This window comes from Melospiza melodia, chromosome 8 (assembly GCF_035770615.1).
Source record: "Melospiza melodia melodia isolate bMelMel2 chromosome 8, bMelMel2.pri, whole genome shotgun sequence".
Lineage (NCBI taxonomy): Eukaryota > Metazoa > Chordata > Aves > Passeriformes > Passerellidae > Melospiza > Melospiza melodia.
In genome coordinates, this window is record NC_086201.1 from 2,002,008 (window position 1) to 2,023,395 (window position 21,388).

At 41.3% G+C, this 21,388-nt stretch overlaps 1 protein-coding gene across 1 annotated transcript in view; it reads right to left on the bottom strand.

Moving 5' to 3' along the window:
* Positions 1-21,358, bottom strand: part of KIF5C (kinesin family member 5C) — a 70,323-nt gene extending 48,965 nt beyond the window's left edge. Inside the window, exon 1 of the mRNA XM_063161545.1 lies at positions 21,193-21,358. Coding sequence (XP_063017615.1) covers positions 21,193-21,318 — 126 coding nt within the window. The 5' untranslated portion in view covers positions 21,319-21,358. The remainder of the gene's footprint in view (positions 1-21,192) is intronic.
* Positions 21,359-21,388: the final 30 nt, after the last annotated feature.

Genomic DNA, 21,388 nt, shown 5'->3' on the forward strand with positions numbered 1-21,388 from the left:
AATATTGGGGAATAAACCTGTAAATGTCAGGGGAATAAACCTGTAAATATCAGGGGAATAGCCATGTTAATATTGAGAAATAATCCCGTAAATATTGGGGGAATAGCCCTGTAAGTATTGGGGGAATAAACCTGTAAATATAGGGAGGAATAATCCTGTAAATTGGGGAAATAGCCTTGTAAATTTTGGGGGAATAAACCTGTAAATATTGGGGCAATCAACCTGTAAATACTGGGGGAATAACCCTGTAAATATTGGGGGAATTAGCCACGTAAATTTTGGGGAAATAATCCTGTAAATATCAAAGGGAAAACCCTGTAAATATTGGGACTATAACCCTGTAAATATTGGGAGAATAATCCAGTAGATATTAGGGAAATTAACCTGTAAACACTGGGGAAATAGCCGTGTAAATATCAGAGGAATAATCCTGTGAATATCAGGGAAATAGCCATGTCAATATTGAGGAAATTTTAATGTAAGTGTTGGGGGAATAACCGTGTAAATATGAGGGGAACGATCCTGTAAACATTGGGGGAATAATCCTGCAAATATTGGGGGAATAACCCTGTAAATATTGAGGCAATAACCCTGTAAATATTGGGGAAATAGCCAGGTAAATATTGAGGAAATTGTAATGTCAGTATTGGGGGAATAACAGTGCAAATATCAGGGGAATAATCCTGTGAATATTGGGGGAATAATCCTGCAAATATTGGGGGAATAGTTATGTAAATATTGGGGTAATAACCCTGTAAATATTGAGGCAATAACCCTGTAAATATTGTGGGAATAGTTATGTAATATTGGGGAAACAGGCATGGAAATATTGTGGGAATAATCCTGTAAATATAGGGAGGAATAATCCTATAAATATCAAAGGAGAAACAAATAAGTATTGGGGCAATAACAGTGTAAATATCAGGGGAATAATCAAGGGATTAACCCAGTAAATACTGGGAGAATAATCCTGTAAATATTGGGGGACTAGCCATGCAAATATTGGGGCAATAACCCTGTAAACATTTGCAGAAGTTTTTTTGTTCACTCCTACAAACCAGTGAAAGCTGCGCTGTAAGAACAGCCCAGAGCTGAGAAAAAATGAAATTTGCTGTCCTGAGTTCTGCCGAGCCCAAGGTGACCCAGAGCTGTCCCAGCACAGTCCCAGCACTCCACTGGTTTCATTTCCCTGCTGGAAACACAAATGTGCCACCAAAAGCACAGCTCAGACCCAAACCAGGAGCCCAGCCCAGCCACGGCACCCTCAACTGGGATTTTATTCAGAAATTGCTGATTTTATTCAGGGATTGCTGGGATTTTATTCAGAGATTGCTGGGATTTTATTCAGGGATTGCTGGGATTTTCACCCCCAGCACCAACAAATCATTTCCCACATTGTGGGAAGGGTTCCACAATGACATTTTGGGAGGGCCTGGTGTCACTCCAAGCCCCACAATGACATTTTAGGGGCCTGGTGTCACCCCAAGCCCCACAATGACATTTTGGGAGGGACTGGTGTCACCCCAAACCCCACAATGACATTTTGGGAGGGCTGGTGTCACCCCAAACCCCACAATGACATTTTGGGAGGGCTGGTGTCACCCCAAGCTCCACAATGACATTTTGGAGGCCCTGGTGTCACCCCAAGCCCCACAATGACATTTTGGGAGGGCCTGGTGTCACCCCAAGCCCCACAATGACATTTTGGGAGGGCCTGGTGTCACCCCAAGCCCCACAATGACATTTTAGGGGACTGGTGTCACCCCAAACCCTGAGCTCCCTGATTCCCAAGTGACATTCCCACACAGATACACGAGAAAACCTTGATCCTTCCTTGCCACAGCTGTCACTGCTCACAAGGCACACACACCCCTAAAAATCAGATTTTTGTGGCACCTCAAGGGCTGATCAATCCCTCACCCCCAGCACAATATTTCCATTTAAATCACAAATTCTTTATCCCAAATGGATGTGCAGCATCCTCCTCATCTCCCATCACAGCTCCTGCTGTTCCCCCTTTGCCAAGGCACCACGAACCACAAAACCAAGACAAATTAACCCCTTCAGAGCTGAGGAGGTGGCTGGAACCCCATTCCAGCTGAGGCTCTGCTCAATTCACCATTTTTGTCACATTTTGATTCCATTTCCAGAGATCCCACCAGGAGCTCCTGCTCCTCCAGCTTGGGGAAAAGGAGGCAGGGAGGGGTGAGCCTGTGATGTGTGACCCTGTTTCAGCCTCAGGTTTGGAGTTCCAGGATGAGGAGGGGGTTTACAAGCAATTCAGGAGATAATTCCAGGTTTGGGGACACAAGAGGTGACTCCTGATTCCAGAGCTGCCCCATTGCCAGGAAACTGGGGGAGCAGCCAGCACCCACCCCAAATTCTGTCTCTCCACAGCTTCCCACACTGGGACGCTCCCAGCCAGCCAAAGCTCTGCATATTCCAGAACAACTTCCCAGATTTTCATAATTTTACCTCTTTACACCCATTTTTCTCATCCCAAGCTCCAGGCCAAAAATCCCACTAACACACAACCTCAAACATCCATTTATTCTCTGTTACCAGAGCATCCCACACCTGGAATGTCAGAGAGCCTCAAAAAAAAAAGGCAATTTTATCCTAATTGTGCCCCACACAGCTGGGAGAGGCACTGCCTGCAAATGGGATTTATCTGCCCAGGCTGAAAAGCTGCAAATGTAAAACAGCAGCCCAGAAATGCGCTCCACAGGTCAGGTTTTTGTGAGGTTTTTTTGGAAGCAGAAAGGCTGGAAAAATCTGAAGGAAATAAAGGAATGTGAGGGATCACAGAGCATCTTCACTGCCTGCACACAATGAGAGCTGCTGGGGGTTTTGGGGAGGGGTTTTGTGCTTCAAATCCACATTAATCCCCATTTTTGTGTCCAGGAGTTCCCGGCTGGGCCTGTGATGTTGGAGGAATGTTGGGATCTCCCTGAGCCTTCCTTCTGCGCCCCCAGCTCCTCACAGCCACATCCACCCGGATTTACAGGGTTATTTGGGTTATTTTTGTCATCTCCCCCCTTCTGACAGGTTTTCCTCAAAGGGAACAAAAGCCACATCCACCCTACAAAGGCAACACCCTGCAGATCCAAGGGGTTTGCCCCAAAGCAGAAGGGAGAACGAGCAACCATGAAAATCCCGATTTTCAGCCCTTTTCCTCCTATTGTCACCATCACAAGTGACACAACTGCTTTATTTTTTTTTCTTCTTTTTTTTTTTTGTTTCAAATGTAACCCATCCTGCATTAAATACCAAAAATCAGGCAGCAATTCAAGCAAAGAAGCAGCCAGAAAGAAAATGTTGTTTTCTGAGCCACGCCAACGATTTGATCGGCGCACCTCCATGCATTATTTCCCAAAGTTTCTCAGACATGCAGTGCATTATCTGCCACCCATAAATCACATTTCCCTTCCTTGCAGCAGCCCCCCTGCCAATCTGTTCCATTAGCTTGTGCTGCATAATGGCTGGGATGAGTGCTCTGAGCCACCCACACAATTCCTGCTGAATTGCAGCCACAGAGATGCTGCTCTGGATGCCACCAGCAATTCTGCTCAGGCATATTGACAATTATTATCCCACTTCTTCGGTCTCCTGTTGGGTTTAAAGGCGTTAAAAATAATAAAACAAAGAGGATTTCACAAGCACAAAAAAGGATTTTCACCATAAACACGAAATTTACCCTGGCAATATCTCAGAGCAGCGTTGCCACCTGAAGCTGATGCAGCCTCAATTAAAGAAATTCAAAATAAACCAAACACATCTCCTGGTTTGATCAGTAAATAAATCAACCTGAGCTCCCCAGAACTGCCCAAGGAGAGGAAATGAGGAGAGCTCAGTGCTGGGGGTGGAAGCCCTGCTGGAATTTCGGGATGAATTCCGGGATGAATTCCAGGATGAATTCCAGGATGAATTCTGGGATGAATTCCAGGATCAATTCCAGGATCAATTCCAGGATCAATTCCCTGTGACTCCCAGCCTGGGAGGGGCAGGGAGGTGAAGCCTCCCCTGCAGGCACCGACCCCACAAAATAAACCCTTATAAAAGCCACGGGCAAGGTGGGACGGCTCACAACAGAACTCCCAGCTGCTGGAGAAGAAAGGGAGCAGACAGACAACAAAAAGCTGGATTTGTCTGATTCTGGGGAGAGTGATGAGGGATTTTAGCCTGAAACCAAAATCAGGGATTCTCACAGGAGCACCAAAGGACAGAGGCAGGAGGGGACCCTGAAAAGCTTCCAGGGAAGCTGAGGCTGCCCCTGGAGCCCTGGGAAGGCAGCAGGAGGGCTCTTTACCCCCTCTCTGCATCCCCTTCAATGACAAATAAAAACATTATTAAATTGCTTTTAAATATAATTATAAATTTATATATAATATTAATATATAATTATATGTGAATATTACTATAACATATTAATATATTATAATAGACTGTGTTCTTACACTATATATTGTATGTACTATATATTGTATATATTATGTTAATATTTTGTATTACATACTGTATATTATATTATATTATATTATATTATATTACATTATATTATATTATATTATATTATATTATATTATATTATATTATATTATATTATATTATATTATATTATATTATATTATATTATATTATATTATATTATATTATATTATATTATATTATATTAAAACCATACTAAAGAAAGAGAAAGGAGACAAAGGAGACATCAGAAGGCTAAAAAAGAATGAATAATAAAAACCTGTGACTGACCAGAGTCCCGACACAGCTGGCTGTGATTGATAATTAATTAAAAACATTTCACATGGAACCAATCCAAGATGTACCTGTTGGTAAACAACCCCCATGCCACATCCCAAGCAATCAGATAATTATTGTTTACGTTTCTTTTCTGAGGCTTCTCAGGTGAAAAATCCTGCTGAATGGATTTTTCAGAAAATATCACAGTGACAATGGAGGGAATTCTCTTTCCCAGAGCTCACAGGGATGCTGCAGCTCCAAGGCTGTTGCTGCTGGTAAAGCCCAAGAAATAAACAGGATCCCGTTCTCCTGAAGCCATTTATCTCTGCTGGGAATTGAAAACATGGTTGGAAACAAATGGAGGAAATAAAAGCAGGTCAGAAAAAAACCAGCAAAATTAATTCAGCTGCACTGACTCGGGAAATGCTGCTGCCATCCCAATCTCAATTCTGTGCCAGCCCGCCCCATAAAAACACTGGAACAGCAGCAAATCACCCAGGGGGTGACAATGCAGAATCCCTGAAATCCAGGATCCCTGAAAGAGAGAGAATAAGGAAAGGAAAAGAAAAGGAAAAAGGAAAGAAAGAACAAGCAAAGGAAAAGAATAAGGAAATTTATTCAGAATAACCTGAATCTGCTACCAAGTAGCATCATTTTTAAAAAAGCATCAAACCAAAGCATTAAAAAAATCCCAAAACCCCGAAATCTTGGTAATATTCCTAAACCTCATTTGGAAAATAAATGAAAGCAAGCAGCCCTGTATGAGCAGGCACTGCAGAGCATCTGGAGTCCAACCCAGCATTATTTGTGCAGAGAGGGGGCTCAGTTATTGATTTCCCTTCTGAATATTTCTGTGGAGCTGCTGGAGTTTGGCTCGTGGCCACTGATCCACTTTTCTTGCTGCCAGCAGAAGGAAGTTTTAACTCCTTGCAGCAAATCTCCCCCTCAGAAAGCATCATTTTATTTGGGTGTGGAACTGCAATTCAGGAAATCAAAGCCTGGGAATTATTTTCAATTAAATAATTATTTTATTATTTTCACCTGGGAAAAAAAAGACTCTTCCAGAAAGGAAGCATAAAGATCTCCCAAAATAAAACTATTAAAAGAAATCCTCTTGAGCAATATTTTTGCATAGTTCTGACACAGCAATACTCAGAGCAGCAGCTCTCTCATCATTATTGACCTGCACTGGTGCAACCAAGTCACTGCCAGACTCAAAATAATCCAAATTTTCTCCAGTTTTTACCAGGCTCCAGCATTTCAGCTGACCTAGTCCCTTACAGCAATGGGAAGAGAGAATTTGGGAATTCCTTTTATAAATTCCACACATTTCTATTTTATAAATTCTATAAAATAGATTATAAATTTCCACACAAAGCAGATTTGGGGGAAGCCCCCAGGAGCCCAGCTGTGCCCTGTGTTAATGTTTATATTTGTTAAACCTGGCCCTGGCAGATCTCTGGGGTGATATTTATGGTTTTGACTTAATTCTTACATATTTCACCTTATGGACTCATGCCACAGTGTAATTTTTCTTAGCTAATTAAGTTATGACACAAAAAGCTACAGTACTGCATTCTAATTTCTTTGTTTACCTTTGTAGTTATTTCATTTTTTTATAAATATTTTAAACTCTAAAACTCTAAACTTTCTTTTACTTGGTTTCTACTTTTAACTAGAAATACACTATAGAAACTATACACACAATATAAATACACTATAGAAAATAAATATATTACAGAAATTATACATATACTAGAAATACACTACAGAAAATAAATACAATATAGAAACTATACATACACTAGAAATACACTACAGAAAATAAATACACTATAGAAACTAGAAATACACTAGAAATACACTATAGAAATTATACACACACTATAAATATACTATAGAAAATAAATATACTACAGAAACTATACATACCCTAGAAATACACTATAGAAATCATACATATACTATAAATACACTACAAAAAATAATTGCACTAAATTAAATATACATACACTAGAAATACACTGCAGAAAATAAATATCCTATGGAAACTATATATACACTAGAAACACACTATAGAAATTATACATACACTAGAAATACACTATAGAAATTATACATATATTATTAATACATTATAGAAAATAAATATGAATAGAATAAATAGAAACTATAAAAAATAAATAAATAGAAACTAATAATATTAAAACAAATAGAAATTATGCACACACTAGAAATACATTATAGAAACTATAAATATATCATAGAAACTATACATTCCCTATAAATACACTACAGAAAATATACACACACTAAAAATAGACTATAGAAACTATAAATATACTATAGAAACTATAAATACGCTATAAATCCACAATAGAAAATAAATATACTGTAGAAACTATACATACACTATAAATACACGATAGAAATTATACATATACTATTAATACATTATAGAAAATAAATATGAATAGAATAAATAGAAACTATAATAAATAAATAAAAACTAATAATGTTAAAAACATTATTACATAGAAACATAGAAACAGAGCTTAGAAGTTTCAACAGAAACATTCTGGGCAAGTAAGAAGCCATTGGACAAAAGCATCCACAGTGCAGCAAAATTAAGTCAAGATGATAGGTCAGAAAAGCAAAATAAAGCCTGTGGCAGCTGTCTGTTGGTTTGCAAAGTTCTATATTGTCTTGTAATGAAGAAACCTGTGACTACTCTTGAGCTATGGCCCACTGCTAAAATCTCACAGCCCCTGGGAGTGATGTTTATCTGAGCAATAAATTATTTTTAGCTTGCAAATTGTCCCATCCCTTGATTTCTACAATGACAGGGCAGCAGAGTGCAGGCTGGGCTCTGTCCCAGCCAGATTTGATCATTCCTGAAGCCCCAGGCAGCACAAGAACAACTGCAGCACCTCTAAAAGCACAAAGTGTGCAAAGGTTAAATAAACCCTGCCAAGCTCCATGGCAGAGCTGAGCTCTGCACCCCAAATCCATGGTTAAACCTGGCCCAGCACCCCAAGGAATGCAGGGACAGCCGTGGGGGGTTCAGTCTGGGAGGTGCCCAGGACCAGGTGAGGGATGAGAATCTGACTGCATGTTCTCAGAAGGCTGATTTATTATTATATTATTATAGAATATATATTATATTCTATATAATGTATTCATATTTATACTTATAATCACAATATATTATATATTTGTAACATTATATATTACATTATCATATAATTATATAGATTACTAACTATGTACGCATATAATATATAAATATATGTATTATAAATAAAATAAATAATGGCTAATTTTAAGGAAAACACAAACATACCATATTTATATTATATATTTATATGTTATACATTTTATTATACATTTTATTTTATTATACATTTTATATGTTATATTTATAGTATATATTTATTATTATATTATATATTCGTATTTATACTTATAATCACAATATATTATATATTTATAACATATATATTACATTATCATATAATTATATATATTACTAACTATATACGTATATAATATATAAATATATGTATTATAAATAAAATAAATAATGGCTAATTTTAAGGAAAACAGAAACATATAATATTTATATTATATTATATATTTATATATTATACCTTTTATATGTTATATTTATAGTATATATTTATTATTATATTATATATTCATATTTATACTTATAATCACAATATATTATATATTTATAACATATATATTACATTATCATATAATTATATATATTACTAACTATATACGTATACAATATATAAATATATGTATTATAAATAAAATAAATAGTGGCTAATTTTAAGGAAAACACAAACATACCATATTTATATTATATATTTATATATTATACCTTTTATATGTTATATTTATAGTATATATTTATTATTATATTATATATTCATATTTATACTTATAATCACAATATATTATATATTTATAACATATATATTACATTATAATATAATTATATATATTACTAACTATATACGTATACAATATATAAATATATGTATTATAAATAAAATAAATAGTGGCTAATTTTAAGGAAAACACAAATATCCCATATTTGTAACATTATATATTACATTATCATATAATTATATATATTACTAACTATATACATATATAATATATAAATATATGTATTATAAATAAAATAAATAGCGGCTAATTTTAAGGAAAACACAAATATCTTATATTTATATTATATATTTATATTTTATATTTATAGCATATATTTTTATATTTATAGCAATATAATATAATATAATAGTATAGTATAGTATAGTATAGTATAGTATAGTATAGTATAGTATAGTATATTACATCATAGTATATTATATCACAGTATATCACAGTATATCATAATGTATTATATAATAATGTATTATATAATATCATATCATATTTTCCCCCAGCTCCTCCCAGCATTCCCACCTTCCTGCTGCACACACAGGGCACAGAAATAAGGGTTTTTTCATGCTTTGTTTGAAATTTAGGGCTGAATTTACTCCATAATCCTCAGCAAATCTGGGCTGCACACACAGCCAGCCACACAGGGAATAAATCCTCCTTCACCAACACAAACAAACATTTCATTTCATCCAGGAGAATGCTTCCCCACGTGCTCCTGTGTAGTGAGATTAATTCTGCTTCCCAGATCTGTTTGCAGCGCTGAACTGCTCCTGCTTTGAAGTGAAATCGTGAGAGATGCCAGGAAGGGAGAAACAACCAAACCAAATAATCAAACCAAGCGACAGCAGCTCCACACTGGGGATTTATTTGTGGGTGGCCCAGAAAAGGGGAAAAATACAAAAAAAAAAAAAAGCATGGGGAGAGGTCCTGAGAGGAGAAAATCAGGTGAAACGCAAGATAAAAAGGAGAAGAAAGGAGAAGATTAAAAGTAATAGAAGGAGAGAGGGTGAAAAGGAGAAAGGTGAAAAGTAAGAAAAGGAGAGAGGGGAAAAGTAAGAGAAAAGGAGAGAGGGGGGGAAAGTAAAAAAGGAGAGAGGGGAAAAGTAAGAAAAGGAGAGAGGGGAAAGTACTAGAAAAGGAAAGAGGAGAAAAATAATAGAAAAGGAAAGAGGAGAAAAGTACTAGGAAAGGAGAGGGGAAAATAATAGAAAAGGAGAGAGGGGGAAAAGTAATAAAGAAGGAGAGAAAGGGGAAAGTAATAGAAAAGGAAAGAAGGGAAAAAACAAAAAAGGAGAGAGGGGAAAAGTAATAAAAAAGGAGAAAGAGGAAAAGTAATAAAAAAGGAGAGGGGAAAAGTAATAAAAAAGAGACAAGAGAAAAATAACAGAAAAGGAGAGAGGTGAAAAGTAATAGAAAATGAGAGAAGAAAAAAGTAATAGTAAAAGAGAGAGGGGAAAATAATAGAAAAGGAGAGAGAGGGAAAAGTAATAAAGAACGAGAGAAAGGAAAAGTAATAAAGAAGGAGAGAAAGGAAAAGTAATAGAAAAGGAGAGGGGGGAAAAGTAATAGAAAAGGAGAGAGGCAGAACAGAAATACAAAATAAAAGGAGACGATGGGCTAAAAGGCCATGGGAGAGAGAAGCAGGGGATGGATGTGACTGGAGGTGCATTAACCAAATTCCAGGTGATTTTTGGGAGGGTTTTTGGCAGATCCTCCCCAGTGAAGGAGGTGAGAGCCCCCCAGCCCTGGGAGGAGCTGCAGCATCTCCCCCATCCATCCCCCTGCTCCCAATCCAGCAGAGATTGCAGCAGTGCAGGCAGGGAAAAAAGGAAAAAAAAATAATAAAAAAAGAGATTACAGCTGCAGAAACAGGCAACTTCTGCAACAGCCTGGCTAAAAATACTCCCTAACCCAGTTCCCCCAATTCAGAGAACTCTGCTGCTCAGCCTCTCCCAAACTGGGGAATAATCCACAGCCAGGATAATTCCTGTGTGGCTTTGAAATTCAACTTTCACCCCTCAGAACCAGAGGTTTGCAGCTCGGGAGCTGCCAAAACCAGAATTTGCTGACTGGAAAATGCTGATATAGAAAAATATCTCTGGAAATTCTTTTGAAGGTCCTGGGGTGATTTAATGTGGGTTTGGTATCAAATCCTCCTGGTGCAGGAGAAATGTTCTCAGCAGCTTCAGAAGCAGCCCAGTTATCCAAGGTTCACCCCATTCCCTGAGCTTTTACACCATCCCGCCCATCATCACAACCAGGCAGTGAAATGGGAATTCTCAGCACAGAGAGGGAAAATGAATCACTTTCAGCAAAGAGTACTATGAAATATTTAAGGTTTTGTCTCTGGGCACTCATTTCTCATGGGGAAAAAAAAAAATTCCACATTCCTGGTGTCATGGCTCTGTCTCACAGGTGGAAAATTGACATTTTCTGGAGCTCTCCTGTCACCAATTATTGATATTTTAGCAGCAATCTGATGACAACCACAAGCATTTCCCATAAAAACAGAAAAAAAATTAAGTTTTAAGATTTGTTTTTAAAACCAAAAACCAATGAGGCCATAAATATATAGAAATATATAGAAATATATAGAAATGGACGAACAAAACCAGGAATCCATCAGCAATCCCACTCCTTTAAGGCTGTGAGGGATCCCATTTTGGATATTCTGAGGTAATTTTTTGCTGTTGTTTGCTTTGTTTTGCCAGGATTATTTAAGCATGCAATGTTTAGAGCAGAGCCCAATAAAACTGAATTAAGGCGTTTTTTTCAGTCCACACACAAGCACCATTATCCCACAGGGGAGCTGGAAAAACAAACAAACCCAGAGTGTCAAACCATCCCTGGGCAGCTCCAAATGTCTTTTCTGGCCTTTAAAAGGTTGTAGCAACACCAAATCAAGCAAAAAAAAAAAAAAAAAAGGAAAATAAAGAGAATATCTGGGAGGTAAGTATGGGTGACTTTAAAATGAAACATGTCAAGCTCGAAGAACCCAACAAAAACAAAATCCCTGGAGGTGTTAATAAAAATACAACAAACCACAAGTAACCCCCCTGTCCAGGAGGGATCTTCTGAGGAAAAGGTTCACTCCAAATTCCAAATAAACTCCTGCATCCAGCTAAAGCAGCCAGAATTTAATCAGGAATGCCTCAGCATCCCAAGGAAGCTGAGGGGGAAATGGGAACCCTGTGGGGTTTTGGGAATATCTGGGAATACCTGGAGACACCTCAGGCAGCACAGAAAAAGAAATTTTGGAAGGAAACAAATCCCAAGGGAGGCATTTTGAGACACCCAGGGGTGTCAGCAGCAGAGTTAAAACCCTCAAGAAAAATCAAAATTAGATCATCTTTACTCCCAAGCCTGTTTCCCCACAGAAACTCCTACAGAAAAGAGAAAAGCAGGTCAATATTAAAGCCTCACAAATGGCACTGCACCCCTGATTTTCTCTTTTTGAACAGCTTTTATTCTCCTGGCAGAGAGAATAAAATTCCCCTCCTTTTATTCTCAATTTAAAACCCTGAGCACACACGGAGCTCCCCTGGGGCAGGGAGCCTTGGGGAGAATCCTCTCCAGGGGAGCACGCAAAGCACCACAAAACAACCCCAAAAAGCCCAAATCTCACTGCACCAGGCTCAAAAGACACTTGGCAAAACAAATCCAAGCCCCAGGGGTCGATTTGGGCATCCCAAGGGAAGGAAAAGCACTGGGACTACCCAGGAATGATGCTCAGTGTTCAAACCTGATCCCCCAAAAAAAAAGGAGGTACCAGAGGGGGAAAAAAGACAACACAGGGTGGTTTAAAATTTTATTTTCCTGTGGTTTGACAATTCAGCTTGTTGGAATCCATCACCTGTATTCTAAGTTTTGAAGGTTTAAGTGAGAATCCATATTTTTGACAGGCTGGGTTTGGAGAAGGATGCCCTGAGGGGATTGGGAACAGGGGAGATAAAAAAAGCCCTGAGGAAACACAAAAGGGGAATTGCCCGGGTGAGGAATTGTGCTTTTCATTTGAGGTAAATCACCCTTCCTGCAGCTCCATCCATAAACAGGAGCCACTTTCACACCTGAGTTCCCAGCACTACTTTAGGGAGCAGAAAAGCAAACACAGGAGCAGCTCCACCCATAAAACTCACATTGATCCCAGCCCAGCCCTGACAGCCAGCCTGGAAAGGCAGGAATAAAAGCAGGAATAAAAGCAGGAATATCCATTCCAGCAGGAAATATCCATTCCAGCAGGAGAACAGCTGAGGAGCCAAAGGAAAATCAAACAAACCCCCCAAACCATGCTGACCCCACAGAAATGGCTCAAACCCAGCAAGAATGGGCCAAGATAAAAGGATTTTGGTGTTTTGGGGAGTATCCCTGCCTTGGGAACAGCTCCCAAAATTGGGTCAGTTCCTGCAGAATCCCAGGAGCTGAACTCTGTCTGAGGTTCTGGGGTTACACACAGGCACAGTGGAAAAGGAGAATTTTTGGAGAAATCCTTATCAGCACAGATTTATTTCCATTGACACTATGGCACATTTGCTTCAGCACTTCATGGGAGTCTCCCTGCCACTAGAAATTAATATATTTCTTAATAAAATAATAATAAAATAAGAACCAAAACCAGAACCAAACCCCTCCTCAGGTCCCTGATTGTAATCTTGCACACAAAATAAATGTGGAGCTCATGAATTGCTTTAAATATCAAATTTGGGAGCAGCTCCTTGAGCAGCCACACCATTCTCCAGGAAATGGGACTGGTTTTCTGCAGGGAATTTAAAAAGTGACCCAGAGCCAGTGAGACCGTCCTGGGTTTGCTCTTTCCCAAAGGATTCTGGAGGAAAAAAAAGATGTTTGTATCCCAAAATTCCTTCTCAGCAAACCAAACCAATCCTTCTTCCCTTCAAGCCAAACCCTGCCCTGCCCTTGTGGGAAATGGGTTTGTAAAGGACCCCCAAAACCTGGCTGAGAGCTCGCACAGCCCTGGGCAAAAAGTTTGCACAAAAATAAAAATAAAATTAAGTTTGTGTGCAAACTCTGACACAAGGTGTGCTGGCTGAGGGAGGAATGGCATAGAGATGGGTGAGACAGAGATTGAACTGGAAACGAGTTTATAAAGATGGCATTGGAAAAAAAAAAACAGAGATTTTGGAGAATTAGAACTGTGAAAGATGCATTGCAGCAAGACCAAGTGGGGTATATTAAGAATATTAATAAATAATATTAATAAATAACAATGATAAATAATAATCATATATAATAATAAAAACTATAACAGTAAATCACAATCATAATGATGATGGTGATGTAATAATAATAATAAATAACAATAAATTCTAATAAATATTATGAAAATAATGATATTTATTATGGTGATGATGATGATTTGGGAGTCACAAGTCAATATAATAATAATAATAATAATAATAATAATAATAATAATAATAATAATAATAATAATAATAATAATAATAATAATAATAATAATAATAATAATAATTTGTGTTAGAAGTATTAGCAGCATTTTGTGGCACAAGCTAACAGCTGAAAAACATTTCTAAGGGATTGTAACCAGGAAATAGGTGGAGAATTAGAACTGTGAAAAATGCATTGCAGCAAGACCACGTGGAGAATAAATAAATAAATAAATAAGTAATAATAATAATAATAATAATAATTTTTTAAAACTAGCCATTTATCTATTATCCCAAGAATTTTTTTTTAAGGTCTGTTTTACCCACAGAGTGACAAGTGTCAAACAGCACCCAGAGATCTCTGCACAGGAGGGGTTTTAGAACGTGCATGAACTCTGCTGACTTCACTGGCATACATGGAATAAAAGATAAAGCACAGGGGATGAAAATAAGCGAGAACCTCTCCACAAGACATTCCAAAAAGAAATTACATCAGAAAGCATTAAAAAAAATTTAAAAAATAAAATAAAACAAAACCCCAACCCTGCTCAGACAGGAATATACACGGAATAAAAGATAAAGCACAGCCAAATGTTTTAGGGATGAAAATAAGCGAGAACCTCTCCGCAAGACATTCCAAAAAGTACTTAGAGCAGAAAGCATTAAAAATAAATAAATAAATAAATAAATAAATAAATAAATAAATAAATAAATCAAAACCACAACCCTGCTCAGACAGGAATATACACGGAATAAAAGACAAAGCACAGCCAAATGTTTCAGGGATGAAAATAAGCGAGAACCTCTCCGCAAGACATTCCAAAAAATACCTACAGCAGGAAGCATTAAAAAATACATATATAAATAAATAAAAGAAATCCACATCCCTGCTCAGACAGGAATCAGCCGCCAATTTTTGTTTCCCTTTCTGTCCCAGGCTATTCCCAGCTGGAAGGGCCCCCGGGGCTGATCCCAGCTCAGGAATCCCCCCTGCCCTGGCCCTGAGCAGGCCCGGCCGATGCTCTGTGTGCTCCGGGCCGCACCACCGGTTGGTTTATTTATTTATTTATGGGCAATATTGCATTCTGACAGCACAGAATTCGCCCCCTGGGAGAAAGCCCAGCCCAGGGGGATCCTGACCCAGGTCCTGACCCCGATCCCGGAGCTCTCCTGGATTTCCCAGGGCTGGGATGGGCACAGAGGGCAGGGGAGGCTCAGCCTGAGCCGGGCCCTGCTGATGCTCTGTGTGCTCTGGGCCACATCACCGATTTATTTATTTATTTATTTATGGGCAATATCATACAATTCCCCCCCTGGGAGAAAGCCCAGCCCAGGGGGATCCTGACCCAGGTCCTGACCCTGATCCCGGAGCTCTCCTGGATTTCCCAGGGCTGGGACGGGCACAGAGGGCAGGGGAGGCTCAGCCTGAGCCGGCCCAGCTGATGCTCTGTGTGCTCTGGGCCACACCACTGATTTATTTATTTATTTATGGGCAATATTTCATGCCTGACACCATACAATTCCCCCCTGGGAGAAAGCCCAGCCCAGGGGGATCCTGACCCCGATCCCGGAGCTCTCCTGGATTTCCCAGGGCTGGGACGGGCACAGAGGGCAGGGGAGGCTCAGCCTGAGCCGGGCCCTGCTGAGCTCAGCGTTCCCGCTAAGCCCGGCTTTACAAACCCATCCCAGGGACAATGGGCAGCCTTTGATCCCTCCCTGGGAACAACAACAGCCCCGAGCTGCTTTGGGGGTGCTCTGCTTCCCACCAGGAGGGGTTGGCATTGAAAAGCCCCCTGGAGCAGCCCTGGGCCCTGGGATGCTGCACAGCCAGGGGGAAAAAGGAGCTGGAAACATGAAAATGTCACCCCCATCACAACTACATTCTGATTTGTTTTACATCAGAGAAAAAGGAGCTGAAAACGTGAAAATGTCATCCCCTCCTGAAGCTGAAAACATGAAAACACCGAAAACACCCCCCCCTCCACAAGTAAATTGTTATTTATTTCACAACAGAGAAAAAGGAGGTGAAAACATGGAAACATCACCCCCATCACAACTACATTCTTATTTATTTTAAAGTAGAGAAAAAGGAGGAGAAAACATAAAAACACCACCCCCCTCCACAACTAAATTACTTGTTTTACATCAGAGAAAAAGGAGCTGAAAACATGAAAACACCAAAAACACCACCCCTCCACAACTAAATTCTTATTTATTTTACACTAGAGAAAAAGGAGTTGAAAACATAAAAACAGCACCCCCTCCAGAACTAAATCATTTGTTTTACACCAGAGAAAAAAGAGCTGAAAACATGAAAACACCGAAAACATCACCCCCGTCCACAACTAAATTCTTATTTATTTTACATCAGAGAAAAAGGAGGTGAAAACATGAAAACATCAACCCCTCCACAACTAAATTCTTATTTTACATGGAAAAAAAAAAAGAGCTGAAAACATGAAAACACCACTCTCTCCAGAACTAAATTCTTATTTATTTTACAATAGAGAAAAACGAGCTGAAAACATGAAATCACCACCCCCTGCACAACTAAATTCTTATTTATTTGACACCAGATCTGGCCGGAAGGACAAACCCCAGCCCAAGCTGAGGCAGGGATTATCCCGGGGGTGCTGAGGTCTCGGCATCCCTCCCTGCCAGGTGCTGAGGGATTAACGCACCTGAGGAGGAGCAGGGCACAGCCAGAGCTGCTGGGCTCTGCCAGCCAGCAGAGCAGCACATTTTCAGGTCTGTCAGCCAAGAGAATCCATCAGAGTCACCTTGAGGCTGCAGAGGAGCACAGGGAGCTGAGCGCGCAGGGAAGCCCTGGGTTTATCCCCTTTATCCCCTTTTCCTGCCCGGCTCTCGGGGCACGCTCACCCCAAAGGGGTTTTGGGCTTTAAAGGTGCTGGCAGGATGGAAATACAGAGGTTTTGTCTGCTTGGAGCAGAGGGGAATTGAAGGGAAAAGGTTTTCACCCTCCATGATTTATACGGAGATGGACAGGAGACACCAAATCAACCCAAACCAAACAAACCCAAACCAAATCAGCCCAAACCCCAAAACTTGGTTTGGGTTGGTAAATCCCAAACCAAATCAACCCCAAAACTTGGGGTCAAATCCCTAACCCAATCAACCCAAATCAAATCAACCCAAACCCCAAAACTCAGGGTGAAATCCCAAACCAAATCAACCCAAACCAAATAAACTCAAACCCCAAAACCTGGGGTCAAATCCCAAACCCCAAAACTTGGGGTCAAATCCCAACCAAATCAACCCAAATCAAATGAAATCAACCCAAACCCCAAAACTTGGGGTCAAATCCCAAACCAAATCAACCCAAACCCCAAAACTCAGGGTCAAATCCCAAACCAAATCAACCCAAACCCCAAAACTTGGGGTCAAATCCCAAACCAAATCAACCCAAAACTTGGGGTCACATCCCTAACCCAATCAACTCAAAATAAATCAACCCAAACCCCAAAACTCGGGGCCAAATCCCAACCAAATCAACCCAAATCAAATTAAATCAACCCAAACCCCGAAACTCGGGGTGAAATCCCAAATCAAATCAACCCAAACCAAATCAACCCAAACCTCAAAACTTGGGGTTAAATCCCAAATCAAATCAACCCAAATCAAATGAAATCAACCCAAACCCCAAAACTCAGGGTCAAATCCCAAACCAAATCAACCCAAACCCAAAACTTGGGGTCAAATCCCAAACCAAATCAACCCAAACCAAATCAGCCCAAACCCCAAAACTTGGGGTCAAATCCCTAACCCAATCAACCCAAACCAAATCAGCCCAAACCCCAAAACTTGGGGTCAAATCCCTAACCCAATCAACCCAAACCAAATCAACCCAAACCCCAAAACTCAGGGTCAAATCCCAAACCAAACAAACCCAAACCCCAAAACTTGGGGTCAAATCCCAAACCAAATCAACCCAAACCCCAAAACTTGGGGTCAAATCCCAAACCAAATCAACCCAAACCCAAAACTTGGGGTCACATCCCTAACCCAATCAACCCAAACCAAATCAACCCAAACCACAAAACTCAGGGTCAAATCCCAAACCAAATCAACCCAAACCAAACCAACCCAAACCCCAAAACCAGGTGTCAAATCCCAAACCAAACCAACCCAAACCCCAAAACCAGGGGTCAAATCCCAATGCCAGGATTTCTCCAGCTGGGAAGGACTCGGGGCTCTCCCTGGGGCAGCCCAGCCCAAGCAAACTCAGCCCAAGTGGTTCAACTCTCCCTCCCTGCTGCTCCTCCCCACAATCACCAAGTCATCATCTGTAATTTTATTTTTGCCCAAGGCCCCAGGGAAGTGTAACAGGAGATGACAGTGGGAAATTCAGGGAGAAAGGCTCTTCCCTGTGTTTACTGGGAAGGAATAAATGTGTTCAGACTTACTAGTCAGGGAAAAAAAAAAAATAGATGTTTCCCCTAAATCAGTTAAATTTTATTTTTTTTCTTACACGATGACATAATTCCTCTGAGGGGAAGTTGGTCGTTTTGTTTGGTTTTTAAAATTTTAACAGAACCCTTCTCTTTGCAATCCACGGATCAAAAAATGAAAGCTGCATTGCAGTGTTTGCAAATGCTATAGTAAAACAAGAAAAATTAAAAAAAAAAAGAAAAAAAGTGGTTGGTCCTGGTTAATTTTTGAAGCTTTTGAAGACTGAAATTTTGCTTTTCCTGGAAGGAATTCTGCTCTGCTCTGCCTTTCCACAGATCAGGATTCCTTGCCCCTGCCAGGCATTATTTGCTGGAGCAAAGCAGCCGCTCCAAACCAAGGAAATAATAAAAATAATAATAATAATAAAAAAACCCAGCAGCACTTCCCAGTCCTGCTGCAGTGGGACCCACTGGGATCGAGTTACAGCAGAGCCCAGGGCTGCAAATAAAGAGGACAAAGAATCAGGGGAGGTTTCTGTGCTCACCTCCAGCCCAGCAGAGCACAGCTGATGGCTCCTCCTCGCAAACACAGCCTGGCTTTGAGCACACACTGCATTAGCTGAGCTGATTAAAATCCCAAATAATTACAGTTTTTGCCTTAGGAAGGGAAAGGCAAACTCCAAGCTGCTGACTAGATTTGTTCAAGATAGCAAATCACCCCCTCAACCTGAATATCCATGTGAAATACACATCTACATCAATAAATACATGCACTTTCCTTGTCTCTCTTCCATGTTTTTTAACTTCCATGGTAGGAAATTACCAGTTGTTGTTATTTTATTCCTTTTTTCACCCTCAACGAAGGAATTATCTCCTTCTTGCAAGCCACAAAACCCTTTTCCAAAGCATCACAGTCACTGTTTTCCCAGCCAGCAGACACTTTATAGACAAAGACACATTATGAGTGAGAAAAGAGAATTCCAAACTCCAATTCTCTTCAGCACACAGCCCTGTAAAGGATTTACAGGAGCTGCATTTTAATCTGCTTTTAATATGTCTGAGGGTTTATTTATTTAGGGGGAGGGGAACTTGCTGACATTTGTTTCTCAAGCACCACAATGGCACAGACACATTTTCCCTCCCAATATCTGCTGGCCAAAGGCAGCCCCGTGCTGCTGCTGCTGCCCAGGATTGATCACCAATTTGATTATTCTATTGTTAACAGGCTGCTGGGGGTGCCACAGCTTTAACCTTCACAGAAACACAATTAATTTGGACAGGACAGAGGGCATTTCATATTTAAAAAAAAAATAACAACCACAAGCTGTTCATGCTCATAATTCACCTTTTTTTTTTTTTTTTTTCCCCTCGAGGCCGTTCTGCAACTTTCACCAGCAAAGTTTCTGATGACCTCAAGGTTTTGGTAATGATTTTAACAAATTGGAAAGATTTTAACAAATTAGAAGGATTTTAACAAGTTGTGCTGACAATTCATTTTAGGGTCTCTTCATCACTACACGGCACGGAACATGATATTGATGAGCAGTATATGAAATAGATGTCACAGATGACCAGTATATGAAATATTTATACATAATATCATATATTTATATTAAATAAAGCACCACAGACCAGGCTGGTTGGACACTAAACCAAAAATCTGCTAATGATTTTCAAAGACACACTGGGGGTTTCTGAGCACTGACCTCTGGGGGACCTGCTCTGGGAGAGGGAAAAGGGAAAGGGAAAAGGACAGGGAGAGGGAAAGGGAAAAGGAGAGGAAGAGGGAAAAGGAGAGGAAGAGAGAAAGGGAAAAGGAAAGGGAGAGGGAAAAGGAGAGGGAAAGGGGAAAGGGGAAAAGGAGAGGGAGAGGGAAAGGGAAAAGGAAAGGGAGAGGGAAAGGAGAAGGAAAGGGAAAGGGAAAAGGAGAGGTAGCGGCAGAGGGAGAGGGAAAAGGACAAGGAGAGGGAAAAGGAAAAGGGGGAAGGGAGAGGGGAAGCTGCGGGGCTGGGAAGGAACCGCATCCCGACCCTTTGTTCCCGTTAAACCCCGGAGCAGCCGAGCCCAGCAGAGCGCGGGGGGCGCGCAGGGCCGGCCCGGGGGGAGGCGATTTGGGTTCAATTTCACCCTTTTAAACGCGGACATCAAACCCCCAAAGTCGGGCGGCATCCCGCAGCGCAGCTCAGCGCCGTGCCGGTGCCGGGGACCGCGGCTGGGCACGGCGATCCCGGGATGCGGTAGCGGCCCCGGGATGCGGTGCGGGGCTCCCGGGCTGGCTCCGGTGCCGGCGCTGCCGCAGGGGCGCGGCGGAGCGCGGGCGGCCGCCCCAGCCGAGCATGCCCAGTCCCCGGCATGACATCAGCGCCGAGCCCGCGGCTCCCCCGCGTCCCCCGGCTCCCCCGGGACCCCCCGCACCCCCGGGCACCCCCGCGCCGCTCGCCCGGTGCGGCGGGACCAGCCCGGCCGGGGGGGCGCGGGCAGCGCCGCCGCCCCCATCCCGCCCCAGGGCTGCGGGAACAATGGAGGGGACGGGGGGATCGGGGGGCAGCGGGGGGAATGCTCGCCCCCAGAGCAGGGATGCTCGCCCCGACAAGAGGGATGCTCGCCCCGAGAGCAGGGATGCTCGCCCCGCACCCAGGGATGCTCGCCCCGCCCGCAGCGGGCTGCGGCAGACTCACCCCGATGACCACGGTCTCGTCGCCCTTGAATTTGGGGATGAATTTGTCGCCGCGCAGGATCTCGGCCTCGTTGAGGGGCCGGAAGCGGCACATCACCTTGATGCTGCACTCGGCGGGGTCCGCCATGGCGGCGGCGGGCCCGGCGCTGCCGAGCGGGGCAGGTGCGGCAGCGGCGGCGCTGGGGCCGCCGGGCGGG